General features: G+C 40.6%; 4 protein-coding genes across 7 annotated transcripts in view; 2 read left to right on the forward strand and 2 right to left on the reverse strand.

Annotated features, from left to right (window-relative positions):
* The window catches only part of LOC130179906 (connector enhancer of kinase suppressor of ras 3-like), a 48,826-nt gene extending 48,572 nt beyond the window's left edge, over positions 1-254 (reverse strand). For all 3 annotated transcript variants that reach the window (XR_008829341.1, XM_056393045.1, XM_056393046.1), the window contains exon 1: positions 35-254. Coding sequence is in view for 2 of the 3 variants with exons in the window: in XM_056393045.1 (XP_056249020.1) it covers positions 35-86 (52 nt within the window). In the remaining variant the exon portion in view is untranslated. The remainder of the gene's footprint in view (positions 1-34) is intronic.
* A 2,837-nt stretch (positions 255-3,091) lies between these two features.
* qpct (glutaminyl-peptide cyclotransferase) lies at positions 3,092-11,008 on the reverse strand. Its single transcript, XM_056394443.1, has 7 exons — positions 10,849-11,008; positions 8,386-8,532; positions 7,718-7,999; positions 5,816-5,983; positions 5,080-5,179; positions 4,336-4,452; positions 3,092-4,241 (listed from the first exon to the last, which is right to left on the reverse strand). Exons 1-7 carry the CDS (start codon positions 10,969-10,971, stop codon positions 4,042-4,044), a joined length of 1,137 nt encoding a protein of 378 aa, XP_056250418.1. The 5' UTR covers positions 10,972-11,008; the 3' UTR covers positions 3,092-4,041.
* A 629-nt stretch (positions 11,009-11,637) lies between these two features.
* On the forward strand, positions 11,638-18,344 carry mocs3 (molybdenum cofactor synthesis 3). The gene is made up of 13 exons (XM_056393366.1): positions 11,638-11,884; positions 13,034-13,166; positions 13,278-13,370; positions 14,011-14,131; positions 15,038-15,112; positions 15,310-15,427; positions 15,499-15,607; positions 15,709-15,771; positions 16,265-16,428; positions 16,635-16,682; positions 17,258-17,354; positions 17,459-17,566; positions 18,159-18,344. Exons 1-13 carry the CDS (start codon positions 11,792-11,794, stop codon positions 18,314-18,316), a joined length of 1,380 nt encoding a protein of 459 aa, XP_056249341.1. The 5' UTR covers positions 11,638-11,791; the 3' UTR covers positions 18,317-18,344.
* A 106-nt stretch (positions 18,345-18,450) lies between these two features.
* Positions 18,451-25,375, forward strand: part of prkd3 (protein kinase D3) — a 37,695-nt gene continuing 30,770 nt past the window's right edge. For both annotated transcript variants that reach the window (XM_056393363.1, XM_056393365.1), the window contains exons 1-2: positions 18,451-19,391; positions 20,269-20,916. In XM_056393363.1, coding sequence (XP_056249338.1) covers positions 20,641-20,916 — 276 coding nt within the window. In that variant the 5' untranslated portion in view covers positions 18,451-19,391; positions 20,269-20,640. The remainder of the gene's footprint in view (positions 19,392-20,268; positions 20,917-25,375) is intronic.

Genomic DNA, 25,375 nt, shown 5'->3' on the forward strand with positions numbered 1-25,375 from the left:
AAGTTGTACACAAAGTAAAGTGCTCCACGCTTACCTTTCATCCAGTCGACAACTTGCTTCGGCGCCCACTTCGTTATCGGCTCCATGACTTCTTCAACACAATATCAGTGAGAAAAAATATGCCAAAAAAAATTTGGCGACGAGGTTTTGAGACTTAAATAAAAAAGATGCTGTCACATTCTTTACAACAGCTCGGTACCGTTCGTCTGTTTGTGTTCACTCACTAACCAGCTCTGTACACGCATGACTGTGGGCTGGACTGAAATCCCCCACAGCTCCTCACCGCCCGGTCTCGGATCAATGCTGCCTTCACGCGCTGCTGGGAATACTGGGAAAAGTCACAATTACATGCAAAGTAACGACCCGGCAAGTAGTACTGAGATACTGTAACTTGCTTCTCTCAGTTATCGATAAACTGCAATGATTGTATAGTTTATGTTGTTTTTGCTTTATTAATATTTTATTCAAATAATCATATACTGATTTCTTCACAGTTATGCGTGCTTGCGGGATCTAATGTTTACCATGACGTAGTTTCACCTTTTCAGTCAAAGCAAATCTTTTTCTGTTGACTATTAGAAAACTGGTCATTTGAGGCCAATTTTATAAATATTTCTTATCATAACTAATATGAACACACAGCAGTGTGTAGGCTATTTACTACACCGGGCCATGTAGAGAAGTTTACTGAGAGCACATGAATGTAGCATGTGATGTAGGTAGTTTCTGTGTGTTCACAGCACTCATTTGAAACAGGAGGCTGTATACCAAACAGTGTGGTACTCAGTTTATGGTTTGTTACTCTTGAAATAAATGAGGAATACACAGATTGGTATACTGCCAACATCATTTAAATAATGGGTCACAGTTAACTATCAATTCAAAATTTTGTTAAATAAGTAACCTAATAAACGTATTATTTGTCATAGGTGCTAGAACAATGACAATACCTTATACTGACGTGACATTAAGTCATTAGTGTGATATTAGCTGAATTTGTTCAATCACAGCTGCAGTCACGAAGTTAACACATAAGTCATGAAAACCATCAGAGGAAAAATACCTCCTTTCCATTGAACTGAATATGACTCACCACTGCTCTCTTTTGGTGCCTTGTTTCTTTGCAAGTCATTTAGCAGTAGGCTGCTCTATAGTCACCCCAACACTGCTACTCACATGCTTACAATAATACTTCACATTGTACAGTCTCATCAACTAATTTAGAAACACATCTCCAATCCATCAAAACAATGAAACTGGATTTTAGGCTGTAATGAGTCTGACGACTGTCCCAGCTGAAGTGGGGAATTCACAACAATAAGGAGCCAAGTTGGAAAGATATTTATTATATATATTATAATAATTTATTGTTCTTGATCTTTACTGTATTTTATCATTTAAATTAAGTTTTTTTTCCTAATACTCATTGCTCTGTATAGTCAACTACGCTGTTTTAATGTTACATGGCGAGCTAACTAACTAGCATTATTGTCTTAATAGAAAATAAAACAAGAATTAGACAAACACATTGACTATATATGTACCGGTAGTCATAGGTATATAGTCGCAGTATGAACATAAAAATATGCATTTGACCAAACAAAATCTTATTTGGTTGCTCTTGCCTCACATTGTGGGATATTATGTATGTCACATAATGCAGACTATGGTTTATGAGAGACAACAGTGTATTTGCTTATAGATAGAACAGCTGACAGAGAGAGCACATCAGGTATAATCTATATTAAAAAGGTTTCCAGGAAACATCAAAAGAAAAAGAAAAAGACTGTCTTTAGTGGATAGAGGCAAGGTTCCTTTACTGTAAGGTTATTTACCACATCCCAAGTTGCAAGTTACAACTCTGGTAGGCTTTAGCTATATGCCTTTATTTAGAGGTGTTCAATAGAGCTAACGTTTTACAATCTGGTTTCTGACATTAAGTAACCTTTCCCAACTTATTGTTTTTTAACAATTTTAAACACACCTTTCATGGGAGAGTCCCGGCCCTTCCCATCACTCTACTACAGCTGGAAGCTGTTGTATACTCTGCACTCTAATCAGCTGCAGATTAAAGTTCAGCTGTTATTAAACTTGGGCAATGCATCAATTTGCTTTCAGGCAAAGAAAAATACTGGAAGCCACGATACAGTGCTGTACAACAATTTATTCTGCTTGTCTTCATTTTCCATGTTCAAACATGCTTGTTGTTCTGACCCAAGAAATGTTTTGGAAAAGACTCCTTTTCATCACATTAAAGTTAATTAAACTATTTTTTAATAAATAAAATTAGACAAACTAATATTTTCTTTAATGTTTGAGCCAAGTAAGTTTGGTCATGGCTGACAGGTAGGGAAGCTTTGATAGAAAATCTATATAACATAACACCTATACTTGGATGGAGGATGAGTGAAATTAGCATAAAAGTACAGTAGAATAAAATACAGTATAAAGCAAGGAAGCGAGGCAAAGGTCACTAAAGTAGTTTTGTGTTTACAAGTCAAAGAAAGTTGAAGGATTTGGGTGGAGACTGCGCAACATGTCCCCATCTTATTTGGCCTTTGAAGCAGTTATACTTTCCATCTCCTTCAAGACAGAGATATACAGTATGTTTGTGTATGTTGTTACCAGGCATCATAAACATTTCTGACTACAGCAAATGGGGGAGTGAGAGCCACGTTCAGTTCTCATGGGAGTGGGCTGGATTGAAGGGAATCTGGGTGGTGTGGAATTCAGGGGAGGTCCTCCCTGAGAGGATTAAGTGAATCATGGGATTGTTGTCGAGGTGAGGCGGAGGGATGGAGGGAGTGTTTGGTCTGCTCAGGAAGAGAGGGCCTGAGCTTTAAAGGCTGAGAGAAAGGTGGGGTTGAGACATGAGGAGTGGATGCAAAACTGGAAGAATTGTTCTGGCTATTCTTGCATGGCTATTAAATTAGACCTACAGAAAAAAAGTTCACACTTCCTCATGGAAAAGGTCACCTTTCTTTATCATAATGACCAAGCATCAGAGCAGGATCAACGTCTTTACCCATGGCTCCGAAAGTGCTAACATTAAAACAAAAGACTTAGAAAGATAAACAAACTCTGCATGATCTGCTTTGTATGTGTAACATTTATTTCGGCCTCAAAATACAGGAAGTCCAAATTTGGCACTGTATATTATTCTGGGATCTACATTAAGGTCAGGCTAATAATGTCATATAAACAAAGGCAGGCATGTGAAACATCAGCACAGGAAGTTATCCACTTCACTATCAGAGATGACAGGATATGAAGGGCTGAAGATGTTGTGATAATAAAAATAAACCCATTTCCTGCCACCGACAGGTTTGCTCTCTAAACACTGAACAGATTTACTGCAGGCGAGGAAATGTCACATCCCCTGTAGCTAAAACCACCTTGTGACACTGTCTCGTGTGTTGCTATATACTCTTCCCCTTATGTTTTTGTAGAATTCATGTGAATGGCCTATTGTATATATGCATCATAACAGATTATGAATGTTATTAGCCCAGAGTTGTTCATATAGAACATATCACCAACTTTGGACATCACAGCATTTTATCAACACAATTTATCATTTTTTCTAACATTCTTCCTCTTCTCTGATACAAGTAGAGCAGATCCTAGACATTAGCATTGACACTAAGATGTCTCTTCACAGGGTAAATGAGGGGTTTAGGCTGAAATAAAGAGCACAGTGTAGTAAAAACACACAGAGGATCCTGTGTGCTGATCTCACTGCTGGTGACTGAGGGCTTGAAGGGAAGATGAAGACATAGAGTCTCTTGAAAATACTTCTTATACATACTCACATAGGACAAAATATAAACTTTTACCTATTAAGACTTAGATTTCAAAATAAAATCTGAACTTTTTTATATGAACATATTCTCCACGTTAAATGTTCTCTGCAGTGGGCATCCGTATTGTGAACAGATGTGTTGGTATGTACCTAGCAGTAAATGCCAGTTTGTAAAATAAGAGCTGAGGACCTTTACTACATCCAAAGAAACAGAGTTACGGAAGAGTATACTGGGAATTTTATGGTGCATTCTGTGGGTTTGAAGGGTTTGAGGACACTGAAGGGATAGCTGGTCTGGCGTTGAGGTACTCCAGAACAAAGACTTGCAAGATCTTGTTTAGGTTCTGGATGGTGGAGCGATCCAGGTTCAGTTCATTGTCGTCAAACGTGTGCCACACGGATGGGAAGGGGGAGGGGATGAGGTGGAGGATACGTACACCTGACAGAGAAGTATAGGATTGGGAATCAACCAACAGAGTTTACACAATATACGCTATCATTTTTGTGTTAGTTTTGTTAGTTGGTGTGTATACCTCTGTTTAGGAATGGTATATGATCATCTTGTATGTGGCCAACAGGTCGATCGGGCCAGAAATACTGCACGATGTTAGGATGATCCACCAGCTGGTTCATGGAGTGGAGTCGCTTTTCTGAGGAGACAAAGAGTAAGAAAGTGCATGTGTAAATTCAGTTTAAAGAAAAAAACATATGATTCATTAGTTTAAAAATCAAGAATTAGATGATTTGCTTCATCAGGACTGTGTTGGTGTGGTTTGATCTTTAGGAAACATAAGCAACAATCCCACAGCTGTCATCACATTTTGACTCAAATGTTGTTAAATCCTGATTGGTGCACAGATCATGTGACTTTGAACCAGTGTGAAAAAACATGTTAAAAAACCAAAAGTCTTCTCACTTTGGTAGAAAACAGTGTATTAATGAAGCAGCCATTTGCATGAAGAAAGAAACAGATTGAGAAAATAGGCTTCCAGGGCCTTTAGAGTTTCATTAGTAATTTTGACTAAAAAAACACGATCCCTACAGTGCAGTCGCAACAGATGGAAAAAATACAGTGTAATTGCAATCATTTGTCAACACAGTTGGCACATTGGCCTCCATACAATGATGGCTATCTGTAATATGACTAACACATTAATGACTTGTAATGACAGTGACTGATAGCTGATTTATGGGTGTTTGTGGCACACCTTCAGCAGAGCAAAAAGCCCCACATAGCACTACATTTTACAATAATTGCAAAATATTGGATCATTTACCAATGTTCTGCAGTCTGGAGAGCCAGGGTGTTGTGCTGGGGAACTGGTTGCCAAAGTGAGGGCCAGGAGCTCCGATCAGGTCCAACAACACAAACAGATCCTGGAGAAGAAGAGACGGGGAGGGGGCGGGGTTGAACAACACTGATGAGAGCTCTCATGAGAAACTTTCCCTGCACATCCTGAAGATAAGTCCCTGACCACAAGCCTGTTCCCATAATAATCACACCTCAGAGCCACTGCTTTGAGGTGGCGTCTCACATCACACTTGTCTATTCACACGCATGCACACACACGTGCACAGACTTGATACTGTCTGCTTTATCTCTGTCTGTCCACACAGGCATGTCTCCATTTGTTGATAAACAGTTGCTCGATCTCAGCATTTCTACGATAAAGAAACATATACCAATTAAAGTGACGTCTTGTTATCATAGACTGTATAATAGATGACGCTTGAGATCAAGACACCCAATCCCCCCACATGATAAATTGAGTGGCTTTGTGAGCTTTTGATATTTCCTTACATTACAGAACTATTTAAGACATGTGCCTTCCCAGGTGTCTGTGTGGGCTGTGTGTGTGTGTGTGTGTGTGTGTGTGTGAGAGGAGATCAGGCTTAAGCACATTGTACTGAAATTGTTGTGGGCTAACGAAGGGATGATCTTGAGTGTGATTAAGTGATTATGCTAATCTCAGGTGGTTTAGACAGAGAACGATGAGCAGAACTGGTACACACTATGCCATTTAGTTGGTTGGTGCCTGTCGCTCCAGCGGGGTGTGGGGTGCTCTCCATCTTCTGGGCCAGGTGGCGGGAGCCGTACAGGGAGTCTGTGGGGGTCCACTGGAAAAGAGCCTCCTCTCCATCAAAGAAGATCAACTGCAGGGTCAGGTTGGGGCTGGAGCTCTACATTGGGGGTAAAGATAAAATATTGCATAGTCATATACAACTGCAGTTTCTATTCCAAGAGATTTTCTGCCCTCTAGTGGTTTTAAGACGACAGTGACACGAACACAGCTTGATGGTTTCAAAAGTAGTTTTTACATGAACTATTAATTTCATTCTTTAGTTTTGTTTCCCACAAAATATGCTTCTGTAATGCAAAGTTTGACTATTTTCTATGTGATTTATTAGCTGTGATATTGATTATGTGTCCTCCTCTGTGGCAGCTAATGTATTTGTATTCAGGGTGATTCCTATTCCCACAGTGACCTTTGTGACAGACAGCTGAGTCTGATAAACATGTCTCTTGGCAGATCTCCCTGTCACAGGCCCTGTCACTGTCCACCCAATAGATGAGGCTCTCAACTGTGAAATAGGAAAAGAACAGAGTAGCAAGCTGCATGAATACTAAATGTGCTGCTTCTGCATCATTTGTGCATGCAACAATTAAACTCTGTTGACAGCAAGTTTGTGTCAGTTACTATAAGATATAACCAATCATTATAACTTTTGTATTTGAAATGTTGTTGCCACTGAAGTTGGGTTTGAGCATAGACATTTGCAAGTTTATTGATGTCTAATTTATACATGACTTTGTACGTGAGACTTTATTTAAGCTTAGTTAACGTTTAAGTTTGTTTAGCAAAACCAATGAGCTCTTATTGAATGACTCACTGACAATGCGTACAGGATAAGGCCTGTGAAATAAAGTCACCATTTTCCCACAAACATCTACATTTGACTATTTCTGACTATTTCAATGCCATGTGATTCATCCATACCTGTCGCTGTCCAATACTGGTCAAAAATCTAATGAAACCAAACCAGTCTGATAAACAGCAGCTTATTCCTCTATGCTGTGGAGCCCCATTGTGGTCACAAAACTATTACAAACACATCAGTGAGCCAAACTGCTGCACTGGCTGACCTGTTCCATCGTTACCATGAACAGGGAGACTGTATTTGTTTTGAGTCAGTTTCACATAAATTGATCTGCTGATATAAACCGTCACTAATGTACCAAATGTATATTAACAGCTGAAAATAGTCCCCAGTAAATGTGATATTTACTCCTGTTTGAGTACTGTTTGCTAAAAACTACAATACCCAGGTGTTTAAGAAAATTACTCAGCCTTTATATTTGTGACCCATTTTAAAAGACTTACATTAAGTCAAAAAGGACTGACACATCATTGATTTTGGTCTTTTCATGAGACTTGTTGACAAAAGGAGAAATATAGAACAACACCTGTCTTATCTATTAAATTAAACTATGTTTGCAGCACTAATAAAATGTGTTGTAAGTGCTACGTTCTTTCTTCTTACCCCCACAACACTTCACTCAGCTTTAAATGATAATTATTTCCTATGTTTGAGTGAAGAAAACCAACAGTGATGTTCACCCAGTTTTAGGAGCTGCCACTTGTTTTGCCATGTTATTTTAGAGCTTACTGCCGTCAGTGTTGTTGTTGTTGTAAGACTTCACTATGACTCATGGCAACAAATCAAGTTAGTGCTAACCACAACCACAGAAACTATTACACACCCCCAAAATGGCCTAACTATAATTGAAATGCATGTTTGCACACTGGAGGGATTTAGGCATCTATAGTGCACATGGGGTCACAGACAAACAGAGAAACCATGTTTCATTTACTGCAGTATATTGTGGATTTAAGTCACTTGTTAGCCCACTACCTTCTGAGATTTCAGTTCCTCATCCAGGGCTCGTGCCATCTCCAGCATCATGGCACAGGGAACAGCAGAATCAGTCGCACCTTGGAACTCCCTCCCGTGCCACTGTGGCGGGTAGTACTTGGAGTCATAGTGACAGGCCAGAACCAGGCGGCGCTTGGCGGATGGGTTGAGGGTGGCAATCAGGTTGGTGAAGGACAGGGGGCCGTAGGGTGTTTGTGACATAAACCTATCCTCTGTCACTTCCCAGCCTGCACCGAGAGAGCCGAGAGTTGTTTTGATATGCTGTAAGAAAGATGAACAAACACACACAAAGAAAAGAGGCTGATTCAGACCTGTTGCTTCCCTATTTCTCAGAATGAAACAGTATTTTGTGACGACTTCTTGATGTGGATGTATTTCCTACTGAAACAATATGTTGCAAGACATAAAATGTGGAGGAATCAGTAACAAGTGTAAACCAGCATGGTATCAGCTCATATCTGCTGATTATCTTTAGTTTTTAGTTGCCACTAAAATAATGTGTTTTCCACAAGGTAAAAGAAGTAGGAGTTTGACATTTATCTTGCCAATTATTGCCTTAATGAATTGCCTTAATTAATAGCTTTGCCAATCATGACACACTGCATGTGTTCTGGCCATGATATATTATCCCACAATGATAAACTCACCTCCTGCACAGCTTGGCTGCCTGCAGAGCCTGGGTACCTGGTAACCAGCAGTGGCCTCAGATCCCTCTGCCACATCTGCTCCAGGTCAGTGTGAGACAGGGCGGTGCGAATCTCATCTTGTGTTAGCGTGACGGCCCGGTGCTGGAGCTGAACAGGACCAGAGGAGACAAACAAGATAAACCAAAATGGATGAGGGATGGCACTGGGTTCAACTTATATTCATGGAGGAAATAACTATTGCAATTCCAAAGGATGAAATGTTACTACTGTGATCAGATCACTAAGCTCTGCTGTTAATCACTGAGGCGTAATGTCTATACCTATTTTCAGTCAGTGTCTGCCATGGCATAGTTTCAACACCTTCTTAGTAAGAGCAGTAGAAGTCTTCCTGATACATTTAAATGGAGCAACAATGCGGATGACACACAATACAGAACCAGTAATGTTAGTGTGTCACAACAGTCAATTCCTCCTGTTTTATTACTGGAAACCACTAAAAGTGGAGTTTTTTTTTCTTCTATATTTAAGATATGCTGTGGCCATGAGGAGAAAATCCATCTTCAACAGGATTATTCACAGTCAGCTACAACAGTATCCACTACATGACAATGCCTAGAAAAGCCATACAGCATATTCGTGTAAAAAAGCAGCAATTTGATCTTGTGGTGAGGTTGTTTTAGATGAGATGCTAACACCTCCTCAGTGTGAGACACAAGAGCCAATTAGAGCTGTGTGAATAGGCATTAATTGACTGGCTTCAAACACACACAAGGGCTACTTTAGCAAATCAGGGATCTAGGGGACTAGAGAGGCAGAAAAGTGAGAGGCTCTTGTTAACACGTTATGTCTCCCTTTTGCTCTATGAAAAGGAACATGAGCCTGTTTGTTCAATTTAAGGAACACAACATGGATTTAGATTTCACGTTTCAAGCTGTGTGTCAATTCAGTGTGTTAAAAAAACATATTGATCCTCTAATCCCATGGCTCTTTTTTCATTTGGTCTCAAAGTTCAACTGCTGAGAAGCACAGTTGTCCTGGTAACAAACTGAACTGACAGGGAGGATGGAGAACGGGAGCATGAGGGAAAGAGCTGAGGGTGAACATCAGAGCCCAGTCAATGTCTCTGTTGTATCTGTTTTGCGCTGCTCCTGCCTCTCTGATAATTGGCACTCTGACTGCTCCAAGGTGTTGGAAGAGAACATGAGCTGGAGTTGTAAAATCTGGGTTTATGATTATTTCTGCAATTAGCAGTTAGTTTCATTATCAGTTAATCTGATTACTAATTTATCATTTAATTGTTTAGTATAATGATAAGTAGTATGGTTAATGAATGAATGTTTAATCCATAAAATTTCTGAAAATAGTAAAAACTACCTCACAAATTTTCCCAGAACCCACTGGGATGTCTTCAAATTGCCATTTTTAAGTCCAAACCCCAAAAAAAAAAAAAAAAAACAGCAAATAATCCCACTTGAGAAGATGGAACCAGCAAATGTTTGGCATAAATTATTATAAATTGACTGTGTGATTTATTATCTGATTATTTATTTTAGCACTTTTTAGTGTTTGAAATGAATATTTTTTTAAGGGAAATCACAGCGTACATTTGTTCTTTGTTCTAATTTGGTTTCACTTTAGCGTCTTGGACAACTGGAGAGGGCACATTCCTTAAGTCTGCTCATTACAACTAAAGCATAAAGATTCACTTACAACCTGTTCGCAGTGTGCATTGGACCCTTACTGGCCGACTCATGCATCAGTCCTGTAATTACAGAGTGGCGTACATATAGTGCAAGAGGTACAATTATATGGCCACACAGACTCAATATAGTCTTCCAAAGAGCTGGGGCTCACTGAGCTCAGAGAGGGTTAAAAGGGGTTCCACTTAAGATCTATAAATACCAAGACCTGCAATTGGAGGATCAATGATGATGACTGTGCTGCCATAGCAACCAGGCAAAGAGAAGAGGAGAAGAAGATCATAGATGAGGAACATGAGTGGCCAGGCATACCCAGGTGCATCTCAGGAGAATTACACAAGTGCTTGGAGACTGTGCAGAGGATTGTGGGAGTATCGTGACTAATTATTATGAATATACCATAAATGTAAAAGCCGAATATGAAAACTCTCCCATACAGAATAATAGTAGCCTGTTGATTGACATTTTTTCTGCAATTCATATATTTCTCCAGTAAAATAATTCAAGAAAATAGGTACAAATGTTTTTATAATGATAAAAACAATTTATTAAGAGTTAATCTATAATTGCAAGCAATCATTTGAGCCTTGTTAAAAGTCAGTCACATGACAGTAAAGATACAAAAACACTGCATGTGGCAAGTTTTTAAAAATGGTTTCACTTCTGGACATGGTTCTCTGATTGTCTGAATGTGGGCTACAATTCAGACTACCTGGTTGTGTTCAGACAACAAGCTGTTAACAGACACTCTTAATTGATTTACCTTTTCTTGTGTCCACGGGATTCCGTTGGAGCAGTGGATGAATGTCATCCAGATGGACACAGCGTAAAACAAACGCATTATGTGGCTCCGCTCAGCCGTCGTTGTTGTCGCTCCTCTCCACATTCCTGTCTCTCCTCTGTGAAAGCTTACAGATCATGTGAAAAGCAGGAGGGAGGACCCGAGGCTCTTTAAACCACAGCGCGTCACTATACTGCTGTGTGTGTAAGTGTGTACGTTTGTGTGTGTGTGTGTGTGTGTGTGTGTGTGTGTGTGTGTGTGTGTGTGTGTGTGAGATTCGTGGAACCACTTGGGTGCTGTGAACAGCAATGACATAGTGACCCCATGTACATTTTTTCAGCAACAAACACTTTTACAGCATACCTGAGGGTCACAAGAGAAAAGACTAGTCCCATCATGTCTACTTACTGGTCAGCATTTTCCAACGGGAGCTTCATATTTTACAACAAACAAACAAACAACAAACAAACAAAACCACAGAAAATAAACAAACAACAAAACAGAATGTAATAAGCTATCTATCAATATATTATGATTGGAACAACTCATGCTTTTCTTTTGTCGTTGTGTAGTCTACCAGTAGGTAAAGCATAGTATTAAATATTTATCTATTTACTTACTTAATTATTATTATTTTATCTTCCATTAATTCAGATTTGAAAACATGAAAACAATCAGACATACCAGTTCTTAAAATTTATACTTATATTCCGTTTGAGTACGAGCAGCGCCTTACGTCATCTACCACGTGGTCTCGTTTCACGTGGTCAGCCCGGAAGTGCGCTCCCTCGCCTGCTTCATATGTCAACATCTTTCTCAACACACTTGATACTGCAGCTGAAGCAGACTTAAAGTATATTTGTTGTGATATTATACATCTTTTTTTGTTGTAACCGCGGTTGTTCTTGTTGTGCTTGCAGCAGCGATGTCTCAGGAGGTGTGCTGTTTGAAAGCACAGCTCAAGGAGCAAGAGAGAGAGATTTCAGCTCTGAAGAATAAACTGGCTCAGCTGGAAAAGGTATGAAAGTTTTGCTAAATGTCAAGCTGACGTTTATTTATACACCAGTTGTCCACTTTTACAGCCTGTGCCTACATAAATTAGTTCCATAATAGTAATAGTATAATAGTATAGTATTCTCATTACATTTGACTAACTAAATGTTATGTAGGCTACTTATGGATAGCAACCCTTCCTTATTAGCGACTTTGGAACATAACATTAGCACATTTGACCCAGGTACTCCTATCTTTAAACTTGGACATTTGATAGAGAGCTAACTAGCACGCTAGTTACTTATCATGTTGAATTTTTGTTTCTTAGTGATGGTTATATACTGGACTGCGTTATATTGACAGGTGTTTCTAATATTCCGCCCACCTCCCAACCTTATATATGTAAATAGGGAGGACAAAAAATAGAGGACCCGAATGAATATAATGTAATAAAGTACAACACTACCTGCACCTATGACCAGAGTAATAAATTTGTAATTGAAATCACACATTTCCAACCATGTAAACAAAACTGAAGATCAATTTAAGGCATAGCTGCTTGAATTAAATTGCAATAGATTGCATAGGTGCATCTATTAAAGTAGCAGTATATGGAGACATAACTGTAGCTCCTCATGTCATTCATCAGGAGGCACGCACACATCCATAAATTCCTTGTAGGTTCTGGGTAACAATAACCAGCTCAAAAAGACAAACTGCTGCACGCACTGCTATCTCATTCACAGTTATTTTATTCTAAATGCTATGAGATGTCACACATCATCTGTGAATTGGGTAATTGATGACAATATGCCCAATTCTTCTTCTCCTAGAAAAAACAGTACCAATGTTAATGTCACATCAGCATCATATTGAAAATACAGCATTAAAAGCAAAAAGGCATTTTAGTGGTAAACATACTTAGTAAACATACAGCTAAACATACTAGCCACTCAGATGTTCCTCAATCCATTCTTATGTAAAACTATTGCTAATCAGCTCCTTATGTCAGACTTATTAGCTGGAGACATACGTAAAGAGAGAAATAAACAAAGCTCCTTATATTATACAGACAGATTGTTGAGGGCTGTGATGCCACCTGGCCCAAAGCTCTTGTACAATCCTGTTTCCTTTGTTGTTGTGAAATAATTATTGTCCCGTGTTGTGATATCAGAGCCATACCTCAGCACTGGAGCTGCATGACGAAGTGAGACCACTAATCCCACTGAAAGCCAAACCAGCCCTCAGCAATGAGGACATCATGCGCTACAGCAGACAGCTCCTTCTGCCTGACCTTAGTGTACAAGGTATGGATGGTTACAGGCAGTGTTATTCTGATGTACAGTACAGTAAGCATCCTGTCAAATGAGATTCATGGCAAGACTGAACACAACAGAGTACATGTTGACTGTCCACAGGTCAGCTAAACTTATCCAAGACCTCAGTGCTGATTGTTGGCTGTGGAGGACTAGGCTGCCCCCTGGCACAGTACCTTGCAGCGGCAGGCATCGGTAGGTAATGTAGTTGATTAATGTACAGCATGACCTTTTGCCAAATTAGTTAAATCATTAACCCTTCTATAATTATCCTTGAAATAAATAAATATATAGGTGTAAATAATTGTTGAGACGCCAACTGTTTGTGTTTTCCTTAAGGCAGAATCTAAAATTAGCAATGTGGCTCACCTCCCAGGGGCTGGTAAACTGAATAAATGTACCTGCAGGGGAGAGGTTTGCATTTCTCAAAGAAAAATATCCCACTACCAGTTTTAGTACTTTTTAATGAATAAAATCAGGAATCACTCTTATCTTACTGTGGAGAAGTGTGTGTTTATTTTGAGACATGCAGTATATGGCATATGTTTTTCTTTTGCGGTCAAACTTATATTACTTTCTGCCTCAGGTGAAATTTCAACTACACTTTGGTTATATAACTAACTGAGGATAACTGGAAAAACTGAAGGAAAGGGGTGTAGGAGTTTGTGTTAATATTAACATGCTGTTTAGGGGAAGAGTCACTGACTGTGTTCAGAAGTAAGCAGATACAAAATTTGAGAAAAGTCAATGACCATTTGAGTTTAACGGTCATGGTTCGTCAATGTTATCAGGGTTTGTTATTTATTTATTCTAAAGCTTTTCTGTGTGTCTCCAGGGCGCCTGGGTTTGCTGGACTATGACGAAGTGGAGCTGAGTAACCTGCACAGACAGGTGCTACATGGGGAGGAGAACCAGGGCCAGGCCAAGGCTCTGTCTGCTGCTAATGCAGTTAGAAGGTACTGACTGGTACCTGTACACATTTCTTGAAAAATTACACTTGGTGTGGGACAATATACAATACATAGAGGTCAAAGTACCTTTATACCAATATCCTCTAGTAGAACAAGAGTGCTTGAGAACATTTGAGAAATGTATTCCTGCTCAAATGTGCCAAAACAGCTCAAGCAGACCAACATTAAAACATTATCATTATTATATATCATTAGTAAATTACATAATATTAGTAGATGTTCTGTAACTATGATAATTGGTGTATTTAACTGCTTTTTGTGACCCTTTGGTTGCTGTGTAATGTATGCTGGCGTGCTCCTGTCTCACCACAAGTTATATTTGGTTGTGTATTTCTCCCCAGTCTGCAAATATTGTGTAAACATGCTATTTTAGAGACGGCTGTTTCTGGTGCTTTTCTCCTTCACAGTGGGCCTACTGTGGTTAGCACACACATTGTATAGCCATGGCCACATGAGGGCATCATTTCACTGACTGAGCAAAAACATGTACACAGTGTTTTGATGCTGTGTCACACGTACAAAACCATCCTCTTCTTTTTCTTATTGTTCATTCTTCATTAATGAGTTTTGCTGAGTGCATAATGCAAGATTATTTATTTGTTTTGTCACCTGTTTGATAGTTGGGAGACAGACAGTAAGTATTAAGAGGGGGGAGAAGAGAGGGGGCTGACATGTGACTCAGATCCCATGTCAGATTCAAAGCTCACATGTTGTTTTGTGATTTGGTTTTAACTGAAACACTAGTACAGCCCTGGGTATGGGATTTTTAAGGTCAATTGTAATACTGATGTCCTATTCATATTATCGTATTAATTCTGCTAACTATGGAGGATTGAACCTGACCTCTTGGGAAACTAATTGCTATTTTTGAATGTCACTTATTGTGTGCAGGTTGAACTCCACTGTAGAGTGTATTCCCTACCACCTGCAGCTATCGTCAGAGAATGCCTTGCAACTCATCCAACAGTATCCTGCTGCAAAGTCCTCAACCTACATCTGTTACGCAGGCCTGCCGCTGGCTAATTCTTTGTCATGAATATTTCTTACATCTGCCGTCCACTAAGTCCTATTCAAGCTCATGATTTCTTATCAAGTAGAAACTTAACAAGCAATCTATTATATTGATAAACTCTATGATGACTCCTTGACTTTGCTGACCTCATATATGACATTGTGGCTGATTGTTCAGATAATGTCCCCACACGCTATCTGGTGAATGACGCCTGTGTCCTCAGTAGCAAGCCTCTGGTGTCAGCAAGTGCGCTGAGAATGGAGGGACAGGTGAGGTAGAAAGCCCTCTTTCTTGTCAGGCTCCTCAAGATTAGTAAAATAATTTATGTGCGTGTTTGTAGTTGACAGTATATAACTACCGTGGAGGCCCCTGCTACAGATGTCTGTACCCAGTACCCCCACCCCCAGAGACAGTGACCAACTGTTCTGACGGAGGGGTGTTAGGAGTGGGTGAGTCTTGTCCCCTTACTTGCCCAGAAGCCATTAACTTTGTACAGAGAACAGTGTGTGTAAATAATAGCTGCTGGTAACATTTTCCACTTTTCTTCAAGTTCCAGGGATAATGGGCTGCTTCCAAGCTTTGGAAGTCATCAAGATTGCCTCTGGACAAGGCTGTATCCTTTGCTGTTCCATTCTTAACTCCTACATTACATTCTTCACCTTGCTTGGCCATATTGTTGGTTGGCAGCAGAATTTTTTGCCGAGTCATTGCAATGAATCAACAGTCAACTGCAGAAAGGGATTTCATTGTAGCAAGATTAGCGATGGTGTTTTCTGCCTGTCTGATAAAACAAGGCAAGAACAGAGATATTTTGTCTGGATTCTCTGGACTCTGCTGACTACTCCTTTGTCATTGTCTCATGGAGCTGTCGTGGTTGCAGTGTTCTCCTGCTAATATTGAGACTCACATCAGAGAATAGGCTTGCCCTGTCATGCCTTCTGACTCGCATTGTGATACTCATGCGAACACCTGGCCGTGATGCATCAGCCAGGGAAGTGTTGGGACTGTTTTCCTACCAAAACGCCTGAATGTTGCTATGGTGCCCATACACGTGTCTGACGTGATACATTTAACAAAGTAGCCTTATCCTTGACCAGGCGTCCCAGCTTCCTGCGGCCAGCAGCTGGTGATGTTTGACGCTCAAGATGCCAGATTTAGGTCCATCAAGTTGCGGCCCAAGCAGACTGGCTGTGCAGTCTGTGGAGAGAACCCCAGTGTAACCAAGCTTGTGGACTATGAGAGCTTTTGTGGGTCTGCTGCCACAGATAAGGTTGGTTGTAAGAGATGAAACAGATCGGGTACCTCATATTGTGGAGTTGGGCACATTTTCATAGGAATGTTGCTTTTTGAAGTAATAAGAAGTGTTTCTTACATCAACTGTATTTTGCCATTTAATATGACACGTAGAAAGTACATGTAATTATCCCCTAATCATAGGAAAATTCTCTTATTGCCCGATTTTTCCGTGTGTTTCAGTGCCGCAAACTCAACCTCCTCTCCAGAGATCAGAGGATCACAGTACAGGTAGGGAATATATTCTCCAGAACACTCGGCCATTGCGTGACTCCCTGTATTTAGCGCTGTTTATTGTATGATTACTCACAATTTTCTCAGTTTTCATGTGCATTCATAAACTGATTACATCTCTGTGCTGACCCAGCCCCAAATGGGAAATGACTTAATATGGGCCTGTAGATTTTCTATGGGAAAGAATAACATGTTCTATTTGGCACTGAGAGCAGTGGTAGTGGATTGCATCTGTTTATATTTCTGCAGAATTGGCGCTTTCAAACCCGCTGAGTCATTAAGCACAGAGATGGGGATCATGATTGATTGGGCTGTAATCGAGATTGTGCATGGGGCTCCAGTTAGAAACAGTTTTGTTTCCTGTGATTTAAGGAAAAGCAGTTAAAATGTTCATATTACTCCTCAAATACAAATCCAAGCAGTATTTCAACCTTTGCTGTGAGTAATTTCGGTTTCCCTGTTTAACTATGGTCATAAATCAATGTCTTTTTCCAAAAAATAAAGCCACACCTCTCTTTGATTATAAATCTGATAGTATAAGTGCATTAAGAGCTGTTTTAATATTATTCCAGGATTATCAATCCATAATGGACAAGGCAGAGCCCCATCTTTTGTTGGATGTGCGCCCTCTTGTGGAGGTGGATATATGCCACTTACCCTTCTCTCTCAGTATCCTTGTGAGTGATGGAGACACAAACTTGGTCTCACTTTGTCCTAATTCTGTACTTTCACTTCATTTTTCTGTGTGATTATCCTCCTTATATTTCTGCCAGACATCCCACTCTCAAGTTTAGAGGAGAGAAAGAGTGAACACATCCAGTTATTTCAGGAAAGAATCAGCCAATTGAAACAGCAGATGGCAGGTGACTGCCGGCCTCCAGGTAACATGTCAAAACACCATTTAGGCTCTGTGTATGTTGTTTGAAATGATCAGGCACGTAGAGCCACTTGTGCATATTCACAGTCCACTCTGTATATTGCATAGTGCCGGGCCGGAGGCCTATTTTGGACAGCTAGTAAAAGGTTGTAATGGGGTTGCTAGGTGACCTCTTTTCCAAAACAAGTGTGGTCAACCTGAGCAGCTGGCCTGCTTTAGAGAAATTAATATTCAAAACATTATTTTTGTGGTGTTCTGGATATTCACTGTGTTGAGCTTTCTTTATCAATGAGTTAAATTTAGGTTTTAGAGTTTTATCTTTGTGCTTTACAGTCTTGGCCACCTATTGTATATTCAGTTCTTGCATATTCAAGTCTTCATTATTTTAAACATGGATCTGTTTATAAATGTACCACTGAAAGTCTTGTGTGCAGCTTTTTGTCTGTTGTGGTGTTTCTGTGTATTATTTTAAACATGAAAAAGAAGTTAAGGTTAAGTGTGTTCAAATTCAATCTGAGGCAAATTTAGCTTAAAATTGAGTCCATTGCTTTGACCAAACGTATCTGCCAGTGTTTTCTCTCTGTGGCTTCCTCCAGTGTATGTGGTCTGTAAGCTGGGTAACGATTCTCAGAAGGCGGTGCAGGTTCTGGAGAAGATGAGCGGATCAGAAGTGGACAGTATTACAGTGAAAGACATCTGTGGAGGCCTAATGGCCTGGGCAAAGAGAATAGACCCCACATTTCCTCAGTATTAATCCATTAAAAGGCTTTTCTTTTAATAAATGCTGCATTCTGTTTGTCATTTTTGTTGATTTGTGTTAAATGTCATCACTGAATTACAAAACCTTACATTCCAAGTGTAACGATGGAGCAGTTCCTAAAATTTGTTGTGTAACCTTGCTGTGCATCAGTTCACCTAAACTATGAGCTGGCAGTTAGATGACTAGTAAGCATCCTTGCAAAATCAAGTCACTCTTCCTGTTTTTCTTGACAATCCTTATAAGTCCAGTTAATTGAATAGATACAGTAGCTTCCGTATATCAGATAAATTAAACATACACCATTTTATGTCATGGTTTACAGACTCCAGTTTTTAAACCTGAGTCTAAAAGGAGTTAAGCTGTTTATAGGATGAGACAACACAGTAGAGACTGAAAGCTGTGATCAGAAAACTCAAACTTATCCTTTCTTTGTTGTTAATTTGATGAAATAAATCAGTTTATTCCTCATCTTGATGGAGACTTATAGAATGAATCTCAGTCTTCAATGGCCCCTGAAGACTCCTGGACTCCACTTTGGAAACCGGCGTGTTACAAGCCGAACCGGGTCGTGTAGAATGAAGTTTTTTTTTCTTGGCATGGCCAAGTTGAAATAACGGAAAAGAAAGGCACATGCGCATTGGTTTGAGCTCCATCGGAGGCGCCATTGCTTCACACGGACTGTAGTTCAAGTTTTCCTCCCCACACATGGAAAGTCAGTTATGCGGAGATAATAAAAAGACTCCAAGCCCCAGCGACGGTCGCTGCTCTTTTTCTCGTCAAGCAGGGGGAGTAGTCACAGCTGGAAGGATAATAAGATGCGCATGAATTTACAATCTGGAATAAAAGATAAGAGAAAATAAATGGACGGCTCGAACAGTCTCGGTGCGCCTCTGTAAAAGTTAAGTTGGTATTTATTCTCTGTAGGCTACGACGCAGTGCTTTTGTGTGCGGACTTCCAGAAAGTGCAGAATAATAAACTTGAGGCTCCGCTTTCCTCAGTTGATGGAGTTAAAAAGTTTCTTCAGTCCACTCACAATGGAAAGGAAAGCGCCCTTCGCTGACTGTGAAGGTAAAGTATCATTTCACAATGATTTAATTCGACGTTTGGTTGTGAACGAGCTGTACGCGAACAGATAGTTCAAGTGCAACAGTGTCCCCTGAATGTGCAAATCTCGAGGCTTGTATAACTTGTTTTGCTGGCATTCTCGACTCGGCTTGTGTTCTGCCAGCGAGCCAATCGAAAGTGGGAGGGGTGCAGATGTTCAGAAGCCTTGGTTCCAGATGTTTGTGGAGTTTGAATTCTTGTAAACACAGAAATGATACGCTTTATCGACTTTTACGTGTCCTTTGGGCTTTAATTTGACTGTTTTGCGCATGAGCAGTTGTAGTCATAATTTTCTTACGTTCACCAAAAGTCAAAAAAGGTCGATAGTAACGTTAAAACTAAAACTCATATACAAAAGTTTCAGTTGTGGCTGCTTTAGCACGGCCCATTTACAAACAGGCAATGTGGAGTTAGCTTAAAGCTAACTTTGTGAAGTACCTCTGCACACAACCACAACAGTGCAAGGCAACAGCAAAACACAACACAGATGGTAGTTATAGAAATAACCTAGTCTCAATGAAATTTAAAGTTTTCAGAAACAATTCTAGAAAAGGAAAATATCGATCTTGCGTACTATATTTCGTCAGTGTGGTTGACTGATATTACCGGGTGACGAGTGCTTTCATTGTAAAGGTATATACAGTACATGTTTTTAAAGATATGTTGTTCCAAATCAGTTTAACCAAAACGTGTTCACAGTGTGATGAAAAGGAGTTGATTCATTCATACAGATGACAACAGAATAATATGCACCAGTGAATTACTTTCTCTAGGTGAATACTTTTTTCATTATAAAAATAGCTGTGTGTGTTTGTCTGTGTGTGTATGTTTGTGGTGACAGGTTTCCTGTGGTCAGAGTGGATTACTGACTTCAGTAAGGAGAAGGAACACCACTCCAGGATATGAAGTTTGTGGCAGTGACTTTACTGCAGAAGCCTGTGGATTGTTCAGAGACTTTCTCCATAACCTGCCCACTTAATTAATGAGTGTGTGGTGTATGAGATCAGGTGGGCGGACAGGTTATTACCCTCTCAATTTCTGAAAAACAATGTCACTTTGATAAACATACAGTGCTGAGTCACTACGACTGATGAGGACCAAAGGTTCCCCCTACCAAGAGTTTATCCCCACAGATCCAGCTGTGCTTTTTTGTATCACTCCTCTCTGAGTTCTCCACTATTCAGCATTTCACGTCGCCATTGGAAGAAACCCAATGTCTGCCTCCTCTCCCCCATCCTTACCTCGAGCCTACCTCCACTCTCTCCATCCGCACCACCCGTCCTCGTCGCCGAGCCCGCCTGGACCGCTCTACACGCGGCTGTCCAACGGCAGTCACAGCGCCCCCAGCCCCACCAACTCCCGCAGCTCTTTCCATGGGGTGTCCTTCCTGCTGCAGATCGGACTGACCAGAGAGACGGTGAACCTGGAGGCCAATGACCTGTCGTTGTCCTCTGTAAAGGACCTGGTGTGCTCCATTGTGGACCAGAAGGTAAGGACTTCTCTCATGCAGGATCCCTGTCAGGGACACAGGACATGCCTCATCAAACTTTCTTTCCCTATTATCCTCCGAAGTGAAAGGTTTTCCGCAAACGCACACAAACCCACTACAATTAGCTTGTTTTCAAATTTCAGCAGTAATCCTGAAGGCAGTAGACGACTGAAATGATGATGCACCCGTGTGTTTTGCCATCTTCTACCATATTCATCTGTTTAGGTTTTGTTTCCAACACAGACATCTGGGCCTCTTGCCCCAAAATGAGTCAAACACCACAGAGGCAAGTACACAACAGCACTGATGCTCCTTCTGTTACAGGACACAGTCTAGTAGCACCAGTTATTTACATTGTGGTGTAATGTTGCCGGACTTACATGATGCAAGTGCATGCATACACGCTCACATCCCCACACACACGCACACTGCTCAGTGGTTTTGCTCTGCCTGTGTGATGTAGGGAACTACTTTATTTTCCATGACATTGGTAATGTGTTGTAATGACACTGTAGTGTAGCCTCAGCATAAGAAGTGGCTTTAAACACAAGTACAGGCCCCACCATTTCACATCATTTGCCATCTCATATTTGGTTGTTTAAGAATATCCTAAGTGCCAATCAAGCTTTACTTTGCCTGTTCTAGTTCTTTTGTGCTGAGAGTGGTCGGGAGGTCCTGATCATGGTGTCTGTCTGCCAGTGTGTGTGTGTGTTTTTGTGTCCGTTTTTATGACGTGAAGCGAAAATAAGGCTAAAACATTTTAATTTTTGTTTTCTTATCTGAAGCAGTCCCATGTAATAATAAGCATTGTAAAGCTACAGCACCACAGATTTAACGCCTTTTATGCAAAGTGGTTTCCTCTGTCAGTAAAATACATTCATTGCACTACTACTAATACCAAATGAGATCAAAACAGTGTTTCACATAAACTGGAGCATGAAACTAGCAGTAAATTTGTACAGTAATACAATTAATATTGCAAATTGAAATTGAAAGTTAATAACATCCATGAATATTTGTACTAAATATACAATATTTCTAAACATATGAAGGTGCTCTAAACCTCTTACCCAGTTATTTTCTCTTCTTTGAGCCCGTGGATGTGAACTGCACTTTATACTTGTGTGGGATTAATGGCGTGTAAAGCCTGTTGGAATAATGAAATGGCTCCTATGTGCATCCACACGTTGCTGTTTTTTTTTTTAACCTCTTGTGAATAATGATGATTGCTCCATTTCTGTCTATAATTATCAGTGACTGGATAAAAAGAGGGTGATTAAACAAAGCCCTTTCATCAGCCACTAAGATCTGAATATGTAGGTAGGTCAGAGCTGTATTTGTGTTTGTTGAGGTGGTGATAATGGAAATAAGGAAAAAAAAAATGAATGAAGGGCTTGTGCTGAGCAGCAAGTGGAAGATAGTGAAGGATCTATCTGTATGGCGTCCGTGTCCTTTGGTTCTATGTTGTCCAAGTTGACATTCCAGAGGAGCAGGGTAATGTTGTTGTTCTTTACGAGGTCTGCTGATTCTCACTAGCTAGTTATGAACAGTTCTGGTCCGCAGAGCAGAAAATCTCATCACTGTGCATATTTACATGGATCCTGTAACATTGGCATGGTCGCAAGAATCTGTAACAGGAAAAGAGTGGGAAATACGATGCTTTGAAGACGACCCTGGAAGAAAATCAGTGCAGTGCATTCATAGTGAGTGGGTGCTGATAATCTGCCAAGAAGTGATTAAGATCATCTATTGGTTTTGTGCAATTTTACCACTGTGTATCAATTCATATCACATGCACTCATCTAAAGATACCATGGAGTCTCATAAGATATGACAGGAAACTATCTATCTAATTTATGGCCAGCAGTCATGGGAACTTTTAAAAGGCTATAGAATAAACATCTGAACATACTGTAGATCCTTTTCATCATAATATACTGCTCATTAGTACCACAGAACATATCCAGCCCGTTCATCCACATTATTGTGCATTTCTTCTATTAAACACTGCCAAATGCAGTGCACTGCCTCAACTATTTCATGAAATCCAGCCATATGGCTTTGATATCAATGGAAAATATGACTGTAAGCCTTCTGCACTCTCCAGTCCATCCCTGCTCTTGTTCTAAAATATGCATGACAATGGTGAGCCTTTTACAAAGTCCACTCATGGCGTCCAACTTTTCCAGCTGAGGATCTCTGACCCTCGCTTAGCTGTTGACATTCGTCCCAGGATGTCTCCAGTCAGCAGAACCTCAGGTGTCTGTCAGCAGAGGTGAGACAGGAAAAGGCTTTAGACTTCATGTGGTAATATCTGCATGGAGATGGAGTTTGGATGGAAGTCTATTCCCCCCTCCATGCTGCTGTTTCCTCCGCTGAGAATTGGCCTGCTTCACTAAAGTGACTCACCATTCAGCCATGCAACAAACATGGATGCTTATCCCCACTTAAATCTGTCCACTCCGTGTCAGGTTTTCTGCTGTGTCAGCTGTTGTGAGTGGGATTTAGTTGTATGTAAACAATGATATTAACCATGCTGGTATCTTGTTAGCCTTCAACAGTTACAGTGGCAGAGCAAGTTGTCCATCTTCCTGGTGATTATCTGGGTTTGGGTCACCGTGCCAGCAGGGCAAGAACGGCAGCCCAGATGCACTTTTCCAAGTAGTTCTCTTCATGGGACCCCAAGGTGCTTTCAGGCCTGCCAGAAGATGTAGTTTGTCACAGACAAGTTACATCAAGATAATTTTGCCTTGTGTCGCTGTATGTTCAATCATTCATTCATTGATACAGTGTGATTGTGATCTGGAGGTCTGCAGTGTAATGGCTTTTCTGGAAGTGTGTTACTGAAAAGGAGAAAAGAGCTGGGAGTCTTTCTTCAGCTTCTTTAATGTTTACTCTCAACAAACTCCACTGGCATCAGAAAGTTGAGAGAAAGCACGCACTGATCAATCACAGTTCTTGCAGTCCCCATGTAGCTTCTACCTTGCTCACATAGCCCCAATGTGTAGTTTGGAGGAGGTGAATGTTAGCTATGGTGCAGACTGTGGCTTACGCACATAGCTGCTGTAGGTATGGTATAGCCCTTTGCCACAGGACCATATATTCAGCTGAAGATTCATACTTTTCATATCAGATAATACAAAAACCCCATTTTGACTTTCTGTATCTGCAATCTCATTCCTTTAGTATCTTCTCAAAGCTTGTGACCATATATAGCTTAAGGACAGAAAGTTGGTTTTCTGGGGAAGTGAGTGCTTTAATTTGCTGCACTGCTGCCGGTGTTAGTACGATTTTTCTTTTTTGATGTTTTATTTTGGAACCTGTTCCTTCACTAGCTTACTGAACCATAAGATGTGTGAAATGTTTCTGTGTACTAGACAGCAACATCTGAAAAACTAGCTCATGTCCAATTTTCAGTGAGCCTCTGTACTGAAGATGCTTGTTACTCTCAGAGAAATCACAGTAAACACTGTGGATTCAAGCCTATGTGCTATAGCAGATGCACCCTGAATGCAGTTGGACAGCTGTATAATTTCCAAATGTTTGCATGTACTCTCTTCTACTGTGTATATTGTGTCATACTTCAAGGTTGACATTTCATATCTTTCCTGAACCCTTTAGTTTTGAATCAGTCTCATTGTTTGACAGGGAGTCATGCAGCCTGTTATAATAGCTGTGTATTGTATAGATTTTGTACGGCTCATTCTTCTTCCTGCTAAAGGCTCAACCACATGACTTGGCCAGAGTCTGCAGAATAGATTTACATTCTCTCTGTTCCTTCTACTGATCTAAAGTCGGTTTTGATAGTAGTGGTCTGGACCACATTCAACAACTTTTGTGGTTAAGGTCAGCCTCAGTCCGGCGTAACCTGATCCTGATAGGCTCGCTCTCTAAGAGCAGCTATTGCAGTTACTGCTCCTGAAATCTATTGAATAATTTAAAATGTGACTGTTTTAGTGTCACCACTTGGCACAAGGGTATCAACTCTTGGCAGGGCTCCTTGAGTACTGTGAGAAAGGACGAAAGGAGCCAGAGGGTGGCGGAGACCCTCCCAGTCGGGTACCATCCAGCCCAGATCTAACCCCATGATGGCCTGTTGACGGCTCCCCAGTGGCTACATGCAACTCCGAGTCAGGACAGCCTTGTTTCACTGGTCGGGTTTCGACTTCTGTGTCTGGTTTTTGGGGGTTGATGAATGGTGCGAGATAAACATCCATAGCTTCCACTTGTTGAACACTTCCTGTTTGGTGTCGCCCAAGTCCTCTCGTGCAGCCAGCAAGGGATCAGTGGCGGGACAAAAGTTCACGACTCCCTGAGAATGACTCCCAGTTAGCCACTTGGTCAGCCTGGACAGCCAGCCAGCTACAGAACATTCCTCTTCACCCAGGCATTTTTGGAGGATGATGTGATGTTGCTTGGGATGGGTGGGATTAGACTGCTAGGAAACTGAAAATATTTG

Source organism: Seriola aureovittata, chromosome 13 (genome assembly GCF_021018895.1).
Source record: "Seriola aureovittata isolate HTS-2021-v1 ecotype China chromosome 13, ASM2101889v1, whole genome shotgun sequence".
NCBI lineage: Eukaryota > Metazoa > Chordata > Actinopteri > Carangiformes > Carangidae > Seriola > Seriola aureovittata.

Coding starts and splice junctions, on each gene's coding strand:
- qpct (XM_056394443.1), bottom strand. CDS start 10,971: ATGTGGAGAGGAGCGACAACAACGACGGCTGAGCGGAGCCACATAATG. Junction 8,000..8,385: donor GCAGCCAAGCTGTGCAGGAG/GTGAGTTTATCA, acceptor TCTTTCTTACAG/CATATCAAAACAACTCTCGG. Junction 4,453..5,079: donor CTCCAGACTGCAGAACATTG/GTAAATGATCCA, acceptor TTGTCTCCTCAG/AAAAGCGACTCCACTCCATG.
- mocs3 (XM_056393366.1), top strand. CDS start 11,792: ATGTCTCAGGAGGTGTGCTGTTTGAAAGCACAGCTCAAGGAGCAAGAG. Junction 15,608..15,708: donor CGGAGGGGTGTTAGGAGTGG/GTGAGTCTTGTC, acceptor CTTTTCTTCAAG/TTCCAGGGATAATGGGCTGC. Junction 15,772..16,264: donor GATTGCCTCTGGACAAGGCT/GTATCCTTTGCT, acceptor CAGGCGTCCCAG/CTTCCTGCGGCCAGCAGCTG.